Source organism: Grampus griseus (assembly GCF_964374135.1).
Source record: "Grampus griseus genome assembly, chromosome: 9".
NCBI classification, from domain to species: Eukaryota; Metazoa; Chordata; class Mammalia; order Artiodactyla; family Delphinidae; genus Grampus; species Grampus griseus.
Genome location: NC_139003.1, coordinates 64,464,774 through 64,488,851, shown reverse-complemented (window position 1 = coordinate 64,488,851; position 24,078 = coordinate 64,464,774). Strand labels below are relative to the sequence as shown.

Here is a 24,078-nt window from a genome sequence, read left to right as displayed (position 1 = left end):
TGCAGTGAACATTGCCGTGCATGTGTCTTTTTGCATTATGGTTTTCTCTGGGTATATGCCCAGTAGTGAGATTGCTGGGTTAATTGAATTATCTTCTATCTCACTGGCCCTCTTGCTGCTAAATCTCTGTTAAGTTCTTAATTGGGTTATTGTATTTTTCACCTGTGGATTTTGCATTTGACTGTTTTAAAAATAGATTTCTGCTCTCTGCTGATATCCTTTGTCGTGTTTTCCACTTTCTGGAAAACATCCATCACGGTTACTTAAACATGAAGGTCTGATAACCCTGATAATATGGATCTCCTACATTTTGGTATTCAAAGCAATTTTTGGCTGAATGCCAGCTGTTCCGATTTTTTTTTTTTAAGGTTTTTTTTTTTTTTTTTTTTTGTGGGCGTGGGGACTCTGTATAATTGACATAATCTTTCAGATAGGATTTTTGTGTGTGTCTGGTGTTAGGCTATGGAAATGTCATCTTAATCTAGGCTGAAATTCAGCTTCTAATCAGCTGAATTTAATCTTAAAAGCTTATCTTTTTTTCTTTTTCCTTTATCCACAAGTGTAGCCTTTGGAAATTATAACTGATAACTGAGTTGGTTTTCTTCTTCCTGGTCCACCCTGGACATAATATTTTCTTCTCGGGTCCATAAAACTGCTAAAAGTTCTGCTCATCTTTTTCACCTCTTGCCCATAGTTTAAGAAATGGAAAATGCCTCAAGGGTCCAAGTTGAGACAAATCTCAGACTACTTATTATGCACTTCATCTTTGTCTGGGGTATTAGTTCTCCAAGTTCTTGCTGCATTCATATTTCTCTGATGACTTCAGGTTTTGTTAAATTTAGCTTTTCTAATTGATCTCATAGGAAAGATTTGTCAGGCACAAGCAAGTATAAGAGTCAGTGACAGAAGATGTCTTTCTGTGTTTTAAAAATTTGCACGTTTTTCTCAATATTTAACGTTTTTCTCAATATTTAACACTTCTATACATATGTAATTTATTTTGTTGTATATTACCAGGTAGAGATTAAGTGCTTTTGTCAAAGAGTTAGTCAAGAGTTCAGTGTTACTTATTATTTTTTATTCGTATATTTTATTATTTATTATCAATGTAAAACGCCACTTCATTATATTTTCCTTGCATATTAAAATGCCACTTCATTATATGTTACTCGCATATATATGCTTCTGAATATTGTATTCTGCTGAACTATTGTTCAGTTCTTACTTGACTGTCATTTTTTTTTGACACCAAATTGTGGCTTAATATAAAAGCAGGCAAATCCCAATAGCATTGCTTGAATTCATAATGTTTATCTTAGATACAGTTGATTGTAACAAAAGATGAAGTTTGGAATCATTTTCTCTTTCCAAATTGTTTTATTCATATTTTTTATTTATATTAAGCTGAATTTTCTTTTAGCCTTTGCTCTAATTTTAAGTGTATGATAGTTTTTTTATGCTTTATATAAGCTAATCTTCTGAATAGGTGGAACGCTTCATGAGGGCAGTAGCCATATTACTTTTAAACATCATGGTGTGTCCAAGGCCAGCACACTACTTAACAGATGGTTGCTACTCATTATCTCTTTGTTGAAAGCATAAATGAATTTATGAATTATTATTGAAAAACCTGACTTTTGTCCGTTTTAATTCTTCACACCTAGGAGCACATGCCTCTCTACCTTGACTTTATAAATTGGTATAAAGTAATTTGTGATCTGTACTTTTCAAACCTTAATACACATACAAATTATCTAGGAGTCTTCTAAAAATGGAGACTCTGATTCAGTAGGTTTGGGCTAGGGTTTGCAGATTCTGAATTTCTAATAAGCTACCAGGCATTATTGATGTTCCTGTTCCCTGGATCACACTCTGGGTAGAAAGGGTCTAGGTTCTTAGATAGGACTTATGTGGAAATTTATATTTTAACTGCATTAAGGTATTGTGCTTATTGGGAGAGGTTTGTCCTCACTAATGTACAGCAGTGATAATTTTTTCTAATTAGGCATCTGAAATTTTATTCATTAAAATGTATTCATTAAACAAGTATTTACGTAGCAGCAGTTAATATGTGATATGCATTATCCTAAGCATTGGGGATAGAAAAATAACAAGACAGTATCTGCCTTTAAGGTAGTAATGACCTGTAGGGAAGAAAGAAATAAACAAATAATTGCAGCACAGTAAGTGCTGTAACGGAGATCTGTTTGTGGGAAAATGGTGTAGAAGTGAACATGGCTAAAGCACAGTGTTGAGAGGGAGCAAAATACAAGACAAATTTGGAGAGGGAGGTTCAGGTCAGATCCTGGTGGAATTTCTAGATGGTGCTAACAAGCTTTGGTTTAACCTAAGAGCAAAGGAAAGGTATCAAAGAGTTCTATGCAACAAGGTGACACGAACAGATTTGCGTGTCGAAAAGCTCCCGCTGGCTGCTCAGTGCAGAGAACAGTGAGAGGTGGGCCAAAGTGGACTTGCATGGCTAGCGTGTTTAGAATTCCAGGTGTGGGTATAGGTTGCTCTAGTGTCTTTAAGCACATTAATAAGCTGCTCTACTCTAATGGATAGCTACTGTAATAAATGGGATCTAAGTTACTCATGACCAGTCATTTACACAGTAAGGAAATCAGTGACAGATGGGTAATAACCAAAAGAGCTGGAGGTAAATGAAAGACGTTTTCGGTTGTTGTTGTTTGTTTTTAATTTGAATAAGTTCAAAACCCAAAATATGTCAAATATTTGTCCTTTGGAAATACCTCCAAAAAGTGCAGTTTAAGTCCTAAGAAATATGCCCTTACTGGATAAAATTATTGGGTTTTTTTCACTCATCCTCTTAGGCATATAGCATTCTACTGAGTTTTGCTAAGAATCTTAAAATACTTTCCAGTGCATCTTACGTGTGCTCATTTTCTTTTCAAGACAAGCAAAAATTACCATGTTTTCTAGGAGCTACAGAGAGGTCAGAGATAAAAGTTCCCTCACCAGTAGCCTCTGCTTTATAATTCCTTATGTCATGAAAACTGCAAGATATCAAAATAACATAAGACTGGAATTGTTTTATGGCATAAAATTCTGAAAAACGGCTTATCCACAGATAAAAAATTCAGCCGTTGGCAAAATGAGTTTAAAAACCCTCTAAGAGATGGAGATTTCCAGTGAGAGCTGTGAATCTCAAATCTTAGGTGTAGTGTTTGTCACATTGAGAAACCAGAATGCTTGGGAAGATAGCAATTATGAAAATGGAACACATCCTGAGAGAAACACCGTGACATTGAAGAAAATGCCATTGAAATAACGAGTCAACTATTAACACCATCAGGGTGAAAGAAGGCCTATGTGGGGAAAATAATTTGAATTCCATCACTTCTTGCAGTCATCTTCACAAGCATATTAACAAGTGACTAACAACTCTAAAGTAAAACACACATGATAAACATGAATCCTTCTGATGACAACCTCAGGAAAAAAATGGAAAAGAAACCAGAAGGTTAATAGTGTTAAAGTTTACTAAATTAAATATTGTTAAATTTTAATTATTTAATTATTTAATTTAATTATTTAATATTGTTAAATTTATTGTTAAATTTTCAACAATCATGGGTGGCTCTTTCTTGAAAAGAAATAGTCATGCTTTACCATTTAATTGCCTAACGTCCTTAAGGCTTGAATTAGCTTTCAGGGACAAATTTTCTTAAGCTATGGTTTATTTTTCTCACCTATTAGCCCTGCAATTAATGAGTTTTTGGTGCTGAACTCACAGACTGCTGGTCCCCTATTGATGCTGGCAGGGTGGCCATCCTATCTGGTGCTTGACTTTCATTACTGTCACTTTCTGAGTGTACTATAACCTAGACCTCCATAGCTAGGCTACTCTATTTTCTAGCCTCTTGCTAACTCATACAGGGTGTCAAGCTATTTGTTTTAATTCAGATCTTTTCCTTCAAGGATTCCTAGAAACAGCCATCTTCTGATAGCTCTTACAGCTCACCAAGTATATACTAAGGAGCAATCCCAATTATATCTTAAATGTACTCTGGAAAGAACTTTCATATGAATTTTCATTGGCAGTCTAGCATTATAGTGGGAATTACAAAAGGAACATGTCAAAGCTCCTGTCCTTGAGTGGTTTAAAATCTTACTGGAGAAATAGGTTTCCATATGCAAAATACTTGGTAAACAAAATAGGACACTATAACAAGAGGTCAGAATATGTAGCACAGATAATGTGAGAAATTCTCTTAAACATACATAGCGTGAGAAGAGAATGAATGAGCACAATTAAAGCAGATTGTTGAAAGGAAGTTAGGATTTACTTAGAGTAAGGTATTATAAAATATATTAAGCTAGGATTCACATACAGAAAAGTTTCCAGTGCCTCCCCAACCTCATCCCAAGCTCCCTTTCCTTTTCAGATCTATGTTCCACGTGCTTACTTATTTATACAGTCTTCATTTTCTGGTTTTGTCCATGTTGTCCCCTGTTCCTGGCACTCTCTACGCCCACACTAGCAGCTGTCAACCTTATGTCCCGTGATTCCATTTCTGCCTTTCCAACTCAGATCTCATTATTTCCATCAAGCTTTGAGTTCCCCAGTAGGAATATAATATCCTCCTTCTTTAGGCTTCCAGTGAACCTATTTTTCCTCTCTGACTGGAATACACAAAATTCATTCTACTATTTAAAAGTATTGAGTGTTACCTTGTGGTATATGACAAGGAGCTATGATTTAAAGTATGTCATTAAGGCTACTTTGCTAAAGTGTATGTCTTCTCATCTCCACTCTTCAAAATATGGCCAAAAGAACATTATATGAAATTTACTACATGGCAGTTTTAACAATTGGGTCACATTGAACCTACCTCAGAACTTGTTTTTAATAATCAATAGTTAAAAAGAAGATAACAATGCTCATTTATGTTTTTCTACATTAAAAACTATTTGGAATCTTCTAGTAATGACTTTTCAATAATGTGAAAGAAAATTTCACCAACCTCTGATTTCAAGTATTTTTTTAACTCAAGAAGTTCATGGGTAATTGAGAGAAATAATTCTGATTCCTTGGATTAGCAAAGAGATGTGGATGCTTAAAATTCTAGGTATTCATAATATTTATTAAATCAAATGGAATTGTTCAGTTAACAAGGTACAGTATTATTATGAACAGGGACATAGGTATTAAATAATTAGTTAGAACTCTCATGTTAAGAAAAACAGGTGATCTAAATTGATGCCCAGAGCTGAAGTGGATACCTCAAAAAGACAAAATAAATTCTGCTGATATCCCTTCAACATCAGTTCTTTTGGATAAATACCCAAAAGTGGGATTGCTGGATTATATGGTAGTTCTATGTTTAATTTTTTTTCAGGAACCGCTATGCTGTTTTCCATAATGACTGAACCAGTTTACATTCCCATGAACAGTGGTCCAATTTCTCCACATCCTTATCAGTATTTGTTGCCTTTTGTTTTTTAGATAATATCCTGACAGGTGTGAGGTGATATCTCATTTTGGTTTTATTTGCACTTGCCTGATGATTAGTGATATTGGGCACCTTTTCTTATACCTCTTGGCCATTTGTATATCTTCTTTGGAGGAATGGCAGCACTGTCACAATAGCCAAGATGCGGAAACAAACTGAATATCCATTAACAGATAAATGGATAAAGAAAATGTGGTACAGGGCTTCCCTGGTGGCGCAGTGGTTAAGAATCCGCCTGCCAGTGCAAGGACATGGGTTTGAGCCCTGATCTGGGAAGATCCCACACGCTGCAGAGCAGCTAAGCCCATTCGCCACAACTACTGAGCCTGTGCTCTAGAGCCTGCAAGCCACAACTATTGAGCCCAGGTGCCACAACTACTGAAGCCCGTGTGCCTTAGAGCCCATGCTCTGCAACAAAGAGAAGCCACTGCAATGAGAAGCCCGCGCACCGCAACGAAGAGTAGCCCCCGCCCGCTGCAACTAGAGAAAGCCTGCACGCAGCAACAAAGAACCAACGCAGCCAAAAATAAATTAATTAATTAATTTTTTTAAAAAAAGAAGAGAGAATGTGATACACAATGGACTTATCTAAAATAGTAAAACTCATAGAAGCAGAGAGTAAAAATGGTGGTTTCCAGAGGCTGGGGGAGGGGAAGTGGGGAGCTATTAATCAATGGGCATAAAGTTTCAATAAGTTCTAGAGATCTGCTGTACAGCATTATACCTATAGTCAATAATTTATTGTACACTTAAAAATTTGTTGAGAGTAGATCTCATGCTAAGTGTTCTTACCACAAAAAACCAAAATTTTTAAAAATTAGGATTAAATTCCGGTAAGGAACACAGTCTAGGTAATCTAAATGCAAGTTTCCTCTGTCCCTCTGCTGTGTCCTATTTAGCCCGGAGACCATCTGTGAACTGTGAGCCCCTATGACCTTTGTACTCCAGCAAATAATGAGCATTCAGTATAGAATGCTGAGAACATTTTTAGCACTAGAATTGCTTCCTATAATGAGAATTTAATTTATGAGTGTAATTTTGATTTAAATAATTCTCATTCCTTTCCACCAAAAGAATACTAAATTGATGCAGATAGATGTGTAAAGCATTTGCTTTGTAATTAGCCTAATTTTTCGTGGCATTATATGAACACTATATCAAAGCATGTAAACATATATTATAAACATTTATCTTCAAATATAACCTAAAAGTTATCAATTCTGGACTATGCAGTGGAATTACAGTGTTCTGAGAGAAAAGGTTTGGGGAGTGATAACTGAATGCATGGCACCTCAAGAACCTGGGTCAGAGAGTGTTGCTGATTAAGGAATCTGGAAGAGCTCAGAAGTGAAACGTACCTCTAGTTCCTTGAGTTGGCCTCTGGATAAGGATTCATTGAAGAAATAGATATTCAGGGACAGGATTTTCAATATGTGCCTTTGTCCTTACGGGGCTGAGTTAGCCAAGCGATTACCAAAAGAATGGCCATAGTGAGTAAGTTCATTACATAGCATAGTATGAATCAAAAAAGTCTAAATCTCGACAGAATGTGTGTGAGATGAGTTAACAGAGTTAACGTAAGAAGCTTGGGTGAGACTCACTGTGTTGAAATGGATATGAGGTTATTACCTTTTTTATCTCAATTAGAATAAAAGATAGATAAAAAGATAAAAGACGTGGTCAGGTGTTTTATTTATCTGTCTAGTCCATTTTATTTACTAGTTTCCAGATTGCTCTATTGTATTATTGCACAATCTAACAATGCCACAGAAAGCAACAAGCCTAATGATCAGACCAGAAGTCTTCTTAGGAATAAGAAAAAATAAGAAGATTAGTATTTAGTTTGGAGTGTTAAAATATTTGGAAAGCTATAAGGAAGTGTTTAGAATTCTTAGAGTGGAAGATTTTATAGGAATATTGCAAAGAAATCTCTAATAAATAAAGCTGACAGTCACCAGAATGGGCAACTTTGCTAAACAATGAACTCTTGTCACCAGAGGTATTCTATCTGAGGCTAAAAGAACCTAAGAAAGATTGAAGAAAGTTTATAAATATTACAGGATCTCTGTGGACACTTCCAAATCACAGATTCCAAGATAATGGTAAATGAGTGAATTATTTTTGGAGCCAGAGGCTACTTGGATAATTTACTAAGTAGAGTTTGAGAAATAGAGTTCCAGTGTGAGCTATTTTATCTTAACTAAAGTCTCCTACGGTAGAATGTGAGAGTGGGAAGTCAGAGAACGTGAGCTGGGAAGTCAGAACATCTGGGTTCTGACCCAGGCTTGGATAATGACTTTGTAAGCTGCACTTAACTTCTGATGGTCTGAAGATCTTGCACTGTTTATCACTATGGTGTCCTTCAGTTTTAAATTTTACAATTTCTGTGAATGTGCAACTGTCAGCTCCCCTATTCCTCATTTAACCATCTGCCTTAGTTGATTCTCTGTCATACTCTTGGAACCAATTACTCAGTGAAGCCATGTGTATTAATGCCCTGCGTTAATTTCAGTTGATATATATTATGTTTTTTAAATGCATCCTTACTGTGATTTTAAATCAGGCAAAAGAAGTATTATATTACACCTACATGTGTCTTCAAAAAGAGTAATGATGTGCCTTAAAGTATAGATTAGCCTAATACACTGGTTTTAATATAATATGATTTTTAAATTATAGCTATTTAATACTTATGGAATTTGTCAGCCATGGAAATTTAATAATCAAGGAGAAATGTATATCCAAACACAGAAAGGTACATAGAAACAAAAATCAGAAAATGGATGCTTATTTCTGACTCCCTAATTTTTAATAAGATCTTAATGTTTTAGGCTAAAAGAAACTTTCCCTCGTTAAAGATATACTGTCCACAGTTATTAAAAAACAACTAACAGAACTGTATGCATCTTCAGCACTGCTTTACTGGTGACATTTCTTTGAAGATAAAACTGAATATCTGATTTTATTAAGAAAGGACATGAGTTAGAAATACTCAACATTGATCAAATCCAGTTATGGCTCTACATTTTATAACTTAATTTGGGGCTATCTTACATATGCCATATTTTCCAAGGTAAAATTATTACATGAAAAATACTGATCAAAAAATCTAATTCTTAAGAAATTTGTGCATGTTTATGGGTTATATTTTATCAAAGTTGGGAAGAGCCTCCTAAAAAATTAAGATAGTCTTCAATTCACTTTCTGGGAAACTGAAGCATATACATTCAAATCTTAAATTACCTACTGATTATTTTTCACAGCATGGTATAATTTTGAGCTCATGCTTAACTTTATAAGAGCTTTACACTTGACTTTACCCATTATGGAAACAGTAATCTAAGCTCTAGTAGACATTTCCAAGTCACTGATGTTGCAAATTACCGCCCTAAACTGTACACTCAAGTTCCTTCGACACGTGGAGTTTGGAAAGATTAACTTGGCTTCAGATGAAGTATTTTGGTAGCAAAAATCATTTGTATTTAAAAAGTATATTTACAGATAATTTACAGTTACATTCATATACATACCGCTTAGTGTGTTGAAAATTAAATGTTTCAGGTATTTGAATTGCTTACTTTTAACTCTATATAATTACAGCATTTAGTGCAATATCAATTATATGGAGATTATGAAAATATACAGTGATGCATAAGGGCATTGACTAAGGTAACCATGAAGGAAGGCTTTATAGTCTCTTGTAAAGAAGTCATACTTCTCAGTTTCCTAAATGTATAACTGTAGTCCTTTGAAGTAAGAAGATAAAAACGGAATTTATTGTTATCCTTAATAATTGCCTGTAATGCAGTCTTACCCCAGTGCGTGAAAGGAAGAAATTAACATTTTTTGTGTGTTAGCCTTATTAATTGTAACATCACGTTAGGGGGAGAATCTATTTTGGTTCTCTTTTACTAGAGTGGTTTATTATATGCAGGGGAGTATTAAATCGTAATATATACCTAAAATGAGCTTCACAGAAAAGTAAAAGACATGTACATATTTATTAACCGAAGTATGTGCAAAAAAATGTCCTAAATAATCAAAGAATAAAATATATCTTAGTTGGGTTATTAAAACAGCACAGATGTCAAAAGGTTACTTCCATTCATTTTGATTTTCCATTTTGTGAAGATCATATCCATAATCTCACATTACTGACTAAAAATATATTGTAATTATAGAGGTATGCAGTTCACAGTGTAACATCATCAGAAGAACTTGGAATCTATTATTTATAATAACTGCGTACTTAATATGCTAGGCACTAGACCTAAGATGATAATGGTGGCATTTCTGAGCTGTCTTTTTTTCATTATTTAATAAGACAAGGAGGGTCTATTATATCTATAATTGGCTCTTCCCTTTTTGCTTGAAGGTTTCAAATAAATTGCTTCTAGGCCTAAGGAATTTAAGAATTCCCCAAGGCTTTGAATTTGGCAGTAACTTCCTAGAACCTTGGCACCATGTTGCTATATCCAGAAAATTCTCGAAGTTTCATAAGATTATAGATTGAATATAAAAATTGTTGGCTAAAGTTTGTTGTAGCATTATATGTTTTTTTTATTGTGGTAAAATGTACATAATATAAAATTTGCCTTTTTATCATTTTAATTGAACAATTCAGTGACGCTAAGTATATTCGTATTGTTGTGCAACCAGATTACCAGTAACCATCTCCAGAACATTTTCATCATCCCAAACGGAAACTCTGCCCACATCAAACTCTGCCCACATCTCTCCTTCCTTTAGCCCCTGGTAACATTCTGCCTCTGTTTCTATGAATTTGGCCATTCCAGGTACCTCAGATAAGTGAGATCATACAATATTTGTCCTTTTGTGTCTGGCTTATCTCACTTAGCCTAAGTTTTCAAGGCTCATGCATCTTGTAGCATGTATCAGAATTTCATTCTTTTTTAAGGATGAATAATATTCAACTTTATGTATATACCATATTTTGTTTATTCTTCCATCTTTTGATGTTTCCACCTTTTGTAGTGCTTTCTTATCTCAATATATATCTATTTTCTTTCCTATCACAGCACCTAGCACATTGTAAGCCCACACTAAATGTCTGTTAAATGAATAAATAAACATGATAAAAATTCAGGCATCTTCAGCCTTTAGCAATTTTGTCCTGAAGGTATACTGTTCATAAAAAGATAGATGACTTTGGTTTGACATTTTTAGAGGAAAAACAAAAAACAAAAACCATCATTTGCTAAGCATGAAATGTCACTTATGTGCCATCTCCAATCCACATGGCTTCACCTCCACCTCCAGTCACTCCTGTGACATCGAATTTTGCACAGGTTTAACTAGGTTCATGTAGATGAAAACTGACTGCAACTTACCATAGGCTGAGCAGTCTACTTTCCTAGAGCTTCTCTGACACTGTAGTGCAAGACGCCTGCAGAAATCCACTTAGCACTCACTCACGTACAGCTTGAAATTGTGAGGGAGTTAATGACCATGGGACCATTCTTGACCAGTGGGGAATAGGGGCAAGAGGATAAATGCTTTGCAATGTCACCTGCTAGGCTGACATACAGTAGCTTACTACTGAGAGTTACTAAGACGCTGACTTTTTGATAGATGGAGATGATAGATTGAGATGAATTGTAGGTAGGAAGTGAGGCATTTTGTGTTAGGGTCCAACATAACATCCTTGGAGGAATTACAGAAATTAGTGCCACATCAGACATTCAGAAGATACAGGAGACATGGTCCACATCATATTCCTGTCTAATTGACCTGTGTTGTTTCTAAAAAAGGTAAAACAAAACGGGATGGATCATAGAAGATGATAGCAAGCTGCTGTAAACTTAACCATGTGTTAGGCCCAATTGCAGCTGATATGAAAGATGTGGTATTTAAACTACAACAAATCAACACAGTGTTAGACCCTTGGTATGCAGATACTGATCTGGCAAAGGTGTTTTCCTCAATTGTCATTAGTAAAAAGGATCAAAAGCTCTTTGCTTTTACTTGAAACTATATAACAGATGCAATCACTCCCTTACCCTGGGGACAGTTAACACTTCTGCCTTTTGTCAAAAAGCACATCACACTAGTCCACTATATTTGTGACATGACATGGATTTGGTGACTAGGAAGGGATTATTTATTAGAGATATTCTAATAAAAAAAAAACCAGGGGCACCCTCAACACTCTGACTGGAAATCTTAGTTAGATCACCCAGTTGATAAGGTGTATTTTCCACTCTACATGACTGTAGGTGACAGTATTGCTTAAACTCTCTGTCATGATATAAGAATCTCCTTTCCTCAAATTTCTGTAACATTCTCCTCACTTCTTTTTTTTAAATTAATTTTTATGGGAGTATAGTTGATTTCATTGTTGTGTTAGTTTCTGCTGGACAGCAAAGTGAATCAGGTATACGTATACATATATCTAGTCTTTTTTAGATTCTTTTCCCATATAGGTCATTACAGAGTTTTGAGCAGAGTACCCTGTGCTATACAGGTCCTTATTAGTTATCTATTATATATATATTAGTGTGTATGTATCAATCCCAATCTCCCAATTTATCCCTCCTTCCCTTCCCCCTTGGTAACCATAAGTTTGTTGTCTACATCTGTGACTGTATTTCTGTTTTGTAAATAAGTTCATTTGTACCATTTTTTAAAGATTCCACATATAAGTGATATCATATGATATTTCTCTTTCTCTGACTTCTTTCACTCAGTATGACAATCTCTAGGTCCATCCATGTCACTGCAAATGGCATTATTTCATTCCTTTTTAAGGCTGAGTAGTATTCCATTGTATATATGTACCACATCTTCTTCATTCATCTTGTTGATGAACAGTTAGGTTGCTTCCATGGCTTGGCTGTTGTGAATAGTGCTGCAGTGAACATTGGGGTGCATGTATCTTTGTGAATTATGGTTTTCTCCAGATATATGCCCAGTAGTGGGATTTCTGGGTCATATGGTAGTTCTATTTTTAGTTTTTTAAGGAACTTCCATACTGTTCTCCATAGTGGCTGTATCAATTTACATTCCCACCAGCAGTGCAGGAGGGTTCCCTTTTCTCCACACCCTCTCCAGCATTTATTGTTTGTAGATTTTTTGATGATGGCCATTCTGACTGGTGTGAGGTGATACCTCATTGTGGTTTTGATTTTCATTTCTCTAATAATTAGTGATGTTGAGCATCTTTTCATGTGCATCTTGGCCATCTGTATGTCTTCTTTGGAGATCTCACTTCTTTTTAAGTTCTTACTGGCAGCTACCATTAGCCTTTTTCTAACAGTCTTTTTTTTAAAAAGTACCTTTGGCTTTGACTAACACTTTCCTCATTGTCCTTCCAGCTCTGCCCACTGCCTGGTTCCAGTATGCCACTCCCATATTTAAAATTTTTGGTTACAGCAGCATACGTCTTCAAGGACCATAGTCTGTGTTAGGTATCTATTGCTACATAATGAATAACCTCAAAATTTAGCTGATTACAGCCAGTAAAATTTATTATCTCAGTTTCTACGTGTCAGAAATTTGGAAGCAACTTAGCTGGGTGGTTCTGACTCAGGGTCTGTTATGAGGCTGTGGTCAAGACTGGCCAGGCCTGCAGTTACCTGAATGTTGACTGGTGCTGAAGGATCTGCTTCCAAGGAGATCATGGGTCAACAGACTTGCATGGAGTCTAGCCTAAAGACATCACCACTGATGCATACAGAGTTTAAATATTAAGTCACATAAAAATGAAATCTTTTTGTGTGAGAAAAAAGCATTTCACAACTTTATCACAAATATTCCTCATAATATTGATACATAGCTTACGGTTCAGATAGTATTATGAGACTATGGAAGTTAATGATATGGTACGTATTATATTATGTTTTACATATGGGAGAAATCAAGATTTAAAGAGGTTAAGTAATTTTTGTAAGAGAGATCAAGTTGATAGGGCCTGAAAATAGATTACTATATTTGGCAACTGTGAAATCAGCTATCCTAGTCACTGATTCATCATTCATTGTCTCATCAAATTTAAAGAGCTTGTTCTAATTTTTATACATTTAATTTGATACTCTTATATAATTTCTTATTAAAGTTTAATTACTTATTGAAGATGAAAGCTCAGCTTGACTTCACAGTGATCTCTCCTTATCCACCAAACTGATTTGTCATTTGAGAGTTATATTTTAAATTAAAGTGAAATTAAATTAAAACTCAAGTCAAAAAAGTTATGAGCACTCCTTTTTTTTCCTTTAAAAAGAAAATTTAATCCATTTTAGGTCAGTGAATATTCAAAATTTAATTGTTTTTATGTTGATAAATCTACACAAGGGGGTCTCCTAGAGAGAGTGCATACTTATAATTAAATCAATTAGTATAATATAGAATGGTACAGTATGCCAGGCATTCAGTTTACCAGTCTGTGGGATTATTTCAAGAAAGACATCTAAGATCACATGTTTGCTTCTACGCACAGCAAAAATGCTTTGAAATGACCAAAATGAATACAAAATTTAAAAACTTATTTTTCAGTGTTGGAAAAAGGGAGGATACTAGCAATCCTCCAGAAGGTTTGAGGTCTTATGTAGACCACAGTACACAAGGGATTGGATTTAAGGGAATAAAGACTATCTGTGTAGTTAAAATAGTCAAAAGATGGACCCTCTGAGGAAATAAGCACATCAGATTCCCCCAATAGGAGCCCAAATTTGGAAAACTAGCAGTCTGTAGATATCAGGGAAAAAAGTGGCTGTTTGGAGGGCAAACTGGTACATTTGGGTGGACACATTTGCAATACCAGATGTATCAAAAGCTTGAAAAGTTGGAAAACTCTTGGCTAAATTACCTGACCAATATATAACAATCGATGTTTATTGTAACATTCTGTATAGTGTTGGCAAAAATTTTTTATAAGACCTAAATTTCCACAAATAGAATATCAATTAGATAAATCATGGTAAATTGATACAACATGCCATTCAACCATAGTATAGATCTAATTGTGCAAACATGAAGAACATATGAGATTAACTGTCTAGTAGGGTCAGTCTTTGTGTGTGTGTGTGTGTGTGTGTGTGTGTGTATACCTGAGCCCCCCAACATTTATTGAAACAGAGTTATTTTTATAGCATATTGTGTAGTTAAAAAGAAAATTATAAAACAACTTATAGGATGACCTTAAATTTATTTAAATATATTTTTAATTGCCTAATAGGATGACAGCAAAATATGAAGACTAGTTACCTTTAGTTCATGGGATTTATGAAAATTTTTCTTTCCTGATAATTAGCAGTAATTTCTAGGGTTTTTTTCCTACAGTGATTTGCTCAAGTAAAAACGAAGAGAATTTTTAAAAAATTCTGTGACTTAATCAAGACAGTGTATGGTACTGGCACAAAACCAGAAATATAGATCAATGGAACAGGATAGAAAGCCCAGAGATAAACCCACGCACATATGGTCACCTAATCTTTGATAAAGGAGGCAAGAATATACAGTGAAGAAAAGACAGCCTCTTCAATAAGTGGTGCTGGGAAAACTGGACAACTACACGTAAAAAGAATGAACTTAGAACACTTCCTAACACCATACACAAAAAATGAACTCAAAATGGATTAAAGACCTAAATGTAAGGCCAGACACTATCAAACTCTTAGAGGAAAACATAGGCAGAACACTCTATGACATAAATCACAGCAAGATCCTTTTTGATCCACCCCCTAGAGAAATGGAAATAAAAACAAAAATAAACGAATGGGACCTAATGAAACTTCAAAGCTTTTGTACAGCAAAGGAAACTACCAACAAGACGAAAAGACGACCCTCAGAATGGAAGAAAATATTTGCAAATGAAGCAACTGACAAAGGATTAATCTCCAAAATATACAAGCAGCTCATGCAGCTCAATATCAAAAAAACAACAACCCAATCCAAAAATGGGCAGAAGACCTAAATAGGCATTTATCCAAAGAAGATATACAGATTGCCAACAAACACATGAAAGGATGCTCAACATCACTATCATTAGAGAAATGCAAATCAAACCCACAATGAGGTATCACCTCACAGCGGTCAGAATGGCCATCATCAAAGCATCTACAAACAATAAATGCTGGACAGGGTGTGGAGAAAAGGGAACCCTCCTGCACTGCTGGTGGGAATGTAAATTGATACAGCCACTATGGAGAACAGTGTGGAGGTTCTTTAAAAAACTAAAAATAGAACTACCATATAACCCAGCAATCTCACTACTGGGCATATACCCTGAGAAAACCATAATTCGAAAAGAGACATGTACCACAGTGTTCACTGCAGCTCTATTTACAATAGCCAGGACATGGGAGCAACCTAAGTGTCCATCAACAGATGAACGGATAAAGAAGATGTGGCACATACATACAGTGGAATATTACTCAGCCATAAAAAGAAACGAAATTTAGTTATTCGTAGTGAGGTGGATGGACCTAGAGTCTGTCATACAGGGTGAAGTAAGTCAGAAAGAGAAAAACAAATACCGTATGCTAACACATATATATGGAATCTTAAAAAAAAAATTGTTCTGAAGAACCTAGGAGCAGGACAGGAATCAAGACGCAGACGTAGAGAATGGACTTGAGGGCACAGGGAGCGGGAAGGGTAAGCTGGGACGAAGTGAGAGAGTGGCATGGACATATATACATCACCAAATGTAAAATAGATAGCTAGTGGGAAGCAGCTACATAGCACAGGGAGATCAGCTCGGTGCTTTGTGACCACCTAGAGGGGAGGGATAGGGAAGGTGGGAGGGAGGCACAAGAGGGAGGGGATATCGGTATATATGTATACGTATAGCTGATTTACTTTGTTATACAGCAGCAACTAACACAACATTGTAAAGCAATTATACTCCAATAAAGATATTTAAAAAAAAATCTGTGACTTGTGTATTTCAAAATAGGATACTGTGCAGCATTCATGAGACAGAATTTAATATACTACTAAGTTGTTTGTGCATTCCTTGATCATGGTAAACTAGGACGTGCTGTTCCATAAGCAAATCCAGGAGGGAAAATGCATCATCTCATTTGAAGGATGCAGACATATTTAGTCCAACAAGAAACTGGCTCATCTGAGAGTTTTATAGCAAACAAGGACAGAAAGTAGTTTGCATAATTTTCTCATGCTCCTTTTATAGTGTTTATCTTTTATAAGGCTCTTTGGAACAGTTGCTAGCCACCTGTCAATAATGTGGCCTTGTATAGACTCAACCTTTTATTGTTCTCATGCCCTTGACATACAGAAAAACAACCTTAGAAGGAGTCAGTGTTGAATAGGGTAGGCAACATATTAATTTTAAATTTAAAAGACTGTCTTTTGTAGACTGACATAAAGAGAGAGTTTTGAATGATGTGAAGAGAATAGGCATGTTATGAAATCTTTCTTGGGAATAAAAATAAATTGATTATTTTATCAACGTTTTTGGAAATTGAGTTAAGAATTATATTTAAAGCACTAGTCAGTGGAAAACGAAGCCAAGTAGCATTCATTTAAAGTTCTTGTAACAATTTTGCATAATATTGCATCAGTTCCAAGTGAAAATATTTGTATTGTGAGTCCAACAATTACATAAATATTTTGTGTATGCAGTCATTTGTTTTAACTTCTTTTTAGTGGAATAAGATATCCAGTATATTTTTCTCAATTTACATAAAATCTGTCAAGCTAAGTGTTCTACATGTATTTATTAACCTACACCCTAGAAGTGCTTTCATGATACTGAATGAACACAATCCTACAAATCTGTATGCAGGAATACATTTCCATCCATAAAGGGACATCACCAAGCTCTTAAGTAGAAAGGTGCCTATCTTTTGTTGTGCACAATTAGATTCCAAGTTCTCTGTATATAATCATGAACAAGAATAATAAAGGAAGCAAGTTTCAAACCAATGGAAATTCTTTCTATTCTTGTTAAAAATACAAACATCCTGATACACACACACATACGCTCACGCAGACACACACAACCTTTCCAACACCACCATTTCCCACTCTTAGTAATATGAGATGTGGGGCTGCAATTTAATATTTGTGCAGAGACCTATGAATTAAATATCATATTCTCATACTGTGCTTGGGAGACGACTTCATGTTTTCCTTGATAGAGTTTGCATATTGTGCTTTTCAAATTGCACTTTAAAACATTTGTACTTCTTGAAACGTAGTAGCTAATTGGGCTGATAATTCTTAGCTGCCAGGAGCAACTTTAGATGTGATCCTCTTTCTGTTCAGTATGTGATTATTTTAAAACTACTTGGAGGACAGAACTAGACAGCCCTTCATCAGGTGTGCAGTGGTGAAGATCTGATTTTTCAATAGGTCTGTTAATTGGACACAAGTACAATACCCATGATTTAATGAAAAGTTATGATAGCAGATAAGGTACCCTGCAAAGTGAATGAGTTTTCTTTAGGTTCAATTGTGATTATATTGCCATGTCTACTTTCAGTGGTGCCTTCATGCATTTTTCTTTTCCCCCTTTAGCCTAGTATTTTTATATATCTCTAGAATTTTCTTGGGATACTTATCTTCTGGTTCTCAATGTAAATATACTTGGAATAAAATAAACCCAACAATGTTATCTATTACTAGCTGGTTAATAGAATCTATGATATTATTTTTGGAATGGAAATTGAGTTGAATTTGTATAGAGAATGTATGCTTTTTCTAGTTATCTAAGTCAACTTTCGAAATGCTTATTCATTATCAATGTATATGAAATAGTGTAGAATTTTTCTCGAACTCAGTTTCTTTCTGTTGGCATTGATATCAACCACGTAATGCCTTGGATAATAAAATCTGCAAACTAAATTCGCTCTTTTCTGAACAAAATAATTGAGGAAATTCATTCAAAAGCCAGCCATGTAAAAGACATGATCAAACCAAATGTTGCAGAAGATAGCAAAGTTCTGTTCTTAAGGAGCCACTGAGTCAGTCTGATGTGATAAACAGATATTGGCAAACTATTATTTAATAAACTAATTGAAATTGTGGTAAACATGAGAGACATGTGGAGCGTTCTAAGAATGTGTAAGAAGGGATCTCTTCCTAATTTGATGTTAGTAAGCTATGGATCATTTTCAAAGTAACCATCATTCACTTTTATTTTTGAGGAAACTTATAAGAAAGGCTGGAGTTTTCTGATAAAATTTGGTTTATAAGAGTAATATCTTCACCCATCCTTATTTTGTCTAGGGTAAATTTCAAACGTAATAGTTAACTAGTGTTGTATAGTTCTGCTTCATAGTTTTAGAGGGTTTGTTTTTTAGTATGTGTGTTTTCCTTACTCAGTAATAACCCACAGACTTAAAGTCAATCCACATTTTGTATACTCAGGTTTTGGTAATAAAATATTAATTTTCATCAGTTGAAACACACCCATTAATAGTAGTACAACCTACCTAAAGAGTACAATTAAATATTTTTAAGTGCCAAATCTATAACTTTCCTATAAAAATCTTTTGTTTTTACTTGGACGATAAAAGACTAACTTCTTAATAGTCCTAGTCTGATTCTTCAGTCTAATTTCATAATTAGTATCAAAGATTGGAAAACAAAATATCAAGAAGTTCTCCTGAATTACACCTGGGTTTTACACTTTGAGTTAATGCAAGACACTTATATTTTGAAATTTAGACTTAATGGCATATAGCTTACTCCAAACTTGATGGTCCAACATAAACGTATCTTTATATGCTGTATTTAGGATGAGAAATAAAGATTACTATTGTTTGAGTATGAAGGGGAAAATGAATAAATAGCAAAGATTTATGGAATTAACTAAAATTTCGTACATTTTACTCTGTTCCCTTGAGAAGGGTCCCACGTTCTGATTCCCAAACTGGATATTTGGAAATCTCTAAGACAGCATCAACAGATTTATGAATATATATTTTTCTTTGCCAAATTAAAAATAAGATTAAAATATTATCAGGTATTCCATGTATACAGATGTAATACACTCACTGACTTTCTTAGCTCATAAAGTTTTGACATCAGCACTCTGGGAAGGCTGTTTCCCTGAATGTATTTTAAGCCACTTGTAATTCTCTACATATGCACATGAACTTCATAAAGTAATGATATAGGTATGCCAAATTTTCACACAACTGTGGTTAGTTAGCACAGTATTTTCAGTCAATCTGTTTTCTATTTACAACTCCATCATTCCATTTGTAATGAAGTTAACAGCTTCCAGTTGTAAACATCTTCCTAGTTAAAATTAAATGTTTAAATATAATCACATTCTTCGTATTTCATTCTTTGTATATTAATTGTTTTGTATAGGAGTATCTAAGTCTCAAGCTCTGAAATCTAGGATAAATAATAAAAATAAAAGTCAGAACTGGAGTCTAAAATCCAGGATGGTTTTTTTATTCATTTAAAAGGTGAACTTGGCAAGTCACCTCCCCTCCTTGTCACTTGTTTTCCTCATTCATAGAGTGAATCTCTTGGCGTAGTTTAGTGGTTTTTACTTTTCAGCGACAGAAGCCTCTTCTCAGACAAAATCTATGTATTATCTCAACATACATAAAAATAAATAATAATAATGGAGCTTTTCTTAGAGAAGCAGCAATGAGAGAGGAAGGGAGTGGGGTGGGGCTGAGTGACCCTAGAGCCGGACCCTGTATGCTAGTCGCCCACTTCCCACACATCCTATTGAAGATGGCTCTAGTCCACATCAAATAATTCCTCAAATGCCAGGGGCCACGTTTTGAAAATCATGTAATTATATCATGTATTATTACATTTCTTTAAAATTCCAAAACAATGTAATCTCTATTACATAAATTGCTATTTGTCTATTAAAGTCTTGAGAATCCTATTATCTACCTTAAAAAAAGAAATGATATATGCAAATATAAGTAGGTTTCAATCTATGATAAGAAGGATTCTAAGGTAAAAAGCCCACATTTCATTTTAAAGCTTAAGTATTCCGTAAAATTGCTTAAGTATTCCGTAAAATTGACTTAAGTATTCCGTAAAATTGCTCCATAATGCCAAGTAGTTCATATTTAGGAAATGAATAAATTGATAAAACTCAAAGTAACACTTTAACATGCAGAAAATTCCAAAAATCTTTTAGTCAAATTTTAATTCTCTTACCCATCTTTCTATTTCACTGTGGAGATGAGAAAAAAAAATTTTTTTTTGTAAATTTAAGGGCAGAATGTGATAGAATGAATTTTTCACTTCCCAGCTTTGGTTACAAGAAAGTAAACACTTCTGTCAGCACACACGTATGCAACTAATAGATTCTTTCAATCATAGTATGTACAACAACAGAAAATGAGAGGGAAGAGAGCATATCCTACAAAATAGTTAATTGCCCCAGGAAAAGAAAAGTCTGCAGGAGACTAAGTTCTTCACAAGCAGCCGTTTTCTTTGCCAGTTAGTGAAATGAATTTGATGGTTATGAGGCAGGAGTAATGGGTTTTCACTGTGACTAGTTTCTAATGTGAGCTAGGGTTCTCTACCTACCTAAAATTAAGCAAGGGTTCTTAATGAGCCGAGGGTTCTCTACCTACTTAAAATTAAGAAAATGAATAAAAGCAAGTTTTCAGTAATCCCCAGAGGACTCAAAATGAACTTGTCCCAGCAATTACCTTATATAGACTCTGTGACACAGTTCCCCTTCTGCAAAAATACTGAGTGTAGATCATTACTTTCCAACAGTCATGGACAGAGACCTACTTTATAACACTTCAGGGAAGTTCATGTACTAGATCTTGAAGTGCCTTTCTGGAACGTGAAGTAATTTGTAGTTTTCATCCAGTAGCACTGTTAACTCTTGTATCGTTTTTAGGTCCATGGGGCCGATGCATGGGAGACGAATGTGGTCCAGGAGGCATTCAGACCCGGGCTGTGTGGTGTGCTCATGTGGAAGGATGGACAACGTTGCATACAAACTGCAAGCAGGCTGAGAGACCCAGTAACCAGCAAAATTGTTTCAAAGTTTGTGACTGGCACAAAGAGTTATACGACTGGAGGCTGGGACCCTGGAATCACTGTCAGCCTGTGATTTCAAAAAGCCTAGAGAAACCCCTTGAGTGCGTTAAAGGGGAAGAAGGCATTCAGGTGCGAGAGATCATGTGCATCCAGAAAGAGAAAGACATCCCTGCGGAGGATATCATTTGTGAGTACTTTGAGCCCAAGCCTCTTCTGGAACAGGCCTGCCTCATCCCCTGCCAGCAAGATTGCATTGTGTCTGAGTTTTCTGCCTGGTCAGAATGCTCCAAGACTTGTGGCAGTGGGCTCCAGCACCGGACGCGTCATGTGGTGGCGCCCCCCCAGTTTGGAGGCTCAGGCTGTCCCAATTTGACTGAGTTCCAGGTGTGCCAGTCCAGTGCCTGTGAAGCTGAAGAGAGCATGTACAGCTTGCAGGTGGGGCCCTGGAGCACGTGCTCGATACCCCACTCGAGGCAAGTAAGACAAGCAAGGAGACGTGGGAAGAATAAAGAACGGGGCAAGGACCGAGGGAAAGGAGTGAAGGATCCGGAGGCCCGTGAACTGATCAAGAAAAAGAGAAATAGAAACAGACAGAACCGACAAGAGAACAAATATTGGGACATCCAGATTGGATACCAGACCAGAGAAGTTATGTGTACTAACAAGACGGGGAAAGCTGCTGATTTAAGGTAACATTTTATTACCATTAAATAAGCGTGTCTCTCTGTCAAGACCATGGGCTAGAGAGTACTTAAGACCTTCTGTACTAAGTCCTGGAATTCATATGTGTACACCTAGGATGAGCTACCCCCAAGTGGGACATTTTCCACTTGAAGACATTTAAACTTTTGTGGTTTTCCTGAAGTTACCTCTGTTTTGTACATGTTTAGGCACTATACCACTAGAGGTAATTTAAATTTTCCTGTCAAAATCTAATGCATGAGAGATTCTCCATGAGATGATATTGCTTCTTTAGATCAGCAGTGCTGTTTTCACCTATAATGGGGGGAAAAAAAAAAACATAGTGAGCTGGAGTTTGGGAATTTTCATTTCAGATACTTATTTTAGTAAGAATAAAGCACACTTATAATCTCCCCAAGTTTATAACATGTTCAGAATTACCCTATAAACAAAATCTAAACAACCACCCAGGGAGCTATACCTAAGAATAGTTCCTTTTACATTTTATAAAATGGAATAACTCTCCCCAGGAGAAGAGGGAAACCAGCAGAAAATAAGGTAAGTAAAGGTTATTTAATCATGAGTAGCTTACTTTAGAAAACATGTAATTAATTGACTGTATTGTCTAGACAGAAATTATTTGTCTAATTATCTCTGGGTAAATAATGACTATATTATGAAAGACTTCTCATGCATGATTTATTTCTTGTGAAAATATTCATTGAGGATTATCTAAAGGGTATTATGTTTTCTGGATATTCTAAATTTTGCTCTTGGATAAGCCAGACCATCTGGGAGGGGCTTATTTGGATCATTTGCATAATTGCTTCTTCTGTAATATTTATGCAGCTATGATTTGGACTGAACTGAGAGAAATTATGGCAACATCACTCAGAATTTTATATCATATTTATTGTAGAAATGACATTGGAAGTGTCATCTACTCCGTTACACAGTCTGTTCTCTTGATTAAAAACACATAAGATAAATTTCACTGAAGTTTCAACCCATGTGCTTCTGGTGAGCATCTGGATCGTTTTCCTTATGGCCCCTGGATATCTTGTAATAGATCACGTTTTCCTGTTTACCTTGGGAACATAAGTAGGACTGTGTGGCATGCGTGCTGTTTACTAATACCCCCCACCGGCTTCATGTTCTTCTCACCCGCATTGTTTTCTCTCATTCATTCTTGTCTAATGATTTTGCTATCTATGGATTTTGAAAGCTGACTGAAAGCCTTTTTGGAGCAGGATATAGTTTCAATAAGTGAGTAAACAAACAATTGATGTATCTGCCTAAGACAATTTCTCTCATCATACCATTGTTCTGGTCGCTATTTTTAGGATATTTGCTACTCCCTCTTTGTACATACACAATTGGATTTTCTTTCAGCCGTACAGTAATTTGCTCTCTCTCTGTTCTGAGGTCATCAATCCAACTCTTTTCCTGGTCTTGCTAAAGGCTGCTTCTCCTGCCTTCATTCCCCAGGTTCCCTGTGACTCCTTGAGAGAGAGGGAGAGGGAGAGGAAGTGTGTGTGTGTGTGTGTGTGTGTGTGTGTGTGTGTGTGTGTTCACCTCTGATTCTGTGTCATGGACATTTTAATTTCAATCCCTGTTTAATTCTTTTCTCACTGTCCTTTTCCTGGTGATTTTCTGATCTCTTTTCCTGAAGTATTACAGTTATATTAGTTACTTGGCTCCCACCATGTAATTGAATAAGCCTCCAAGGCAACTTGAGTTGTCTCCTGCTGTCGCTAGGTTAATATGCTGTAGACGTTTAATTTCATGTTGACTACTCGATTAAAAGTATAATTAGAGTAGTAGCTACTACTGCATAGAGCCTGATATTTCCATCCAGTTATTTGTAAGCAAATAGATATAAAAATCTGTAGATCCTCTGCCGGGTGCTTATATTCCATTAGAAATACCGTATCGATTCCAATAAAATGGTAGT

At 35.5% G+C, this 24,078-nt stretch overlaps 1 protein-coding gene across 1 annotated transcript in view; it reads left to right on the top strand.

The window, feature by feature from the left end:
• Nucleotides 1-24,078, top strand: part of THSD7A (thrombospondin type 1 domain containing 7A) — a gene marked incomplete at its 5' end in the record, with an annotated part of 452,331 nt that overhangs the window by 172,107 nt on the left and 256,146 nt on the right. The window contains one exon of the mRNA XM_082661757.1: nucleotides 21,301-22,132. Within this exon, the coding sequence (XP_082517883.1) occupies nucleotides 21,301-22,132 (832 nt within the window). The remainder of the gene's footprint in view (nucleotides 1-21,300; nucleotides 22,133-24,078) is intronic.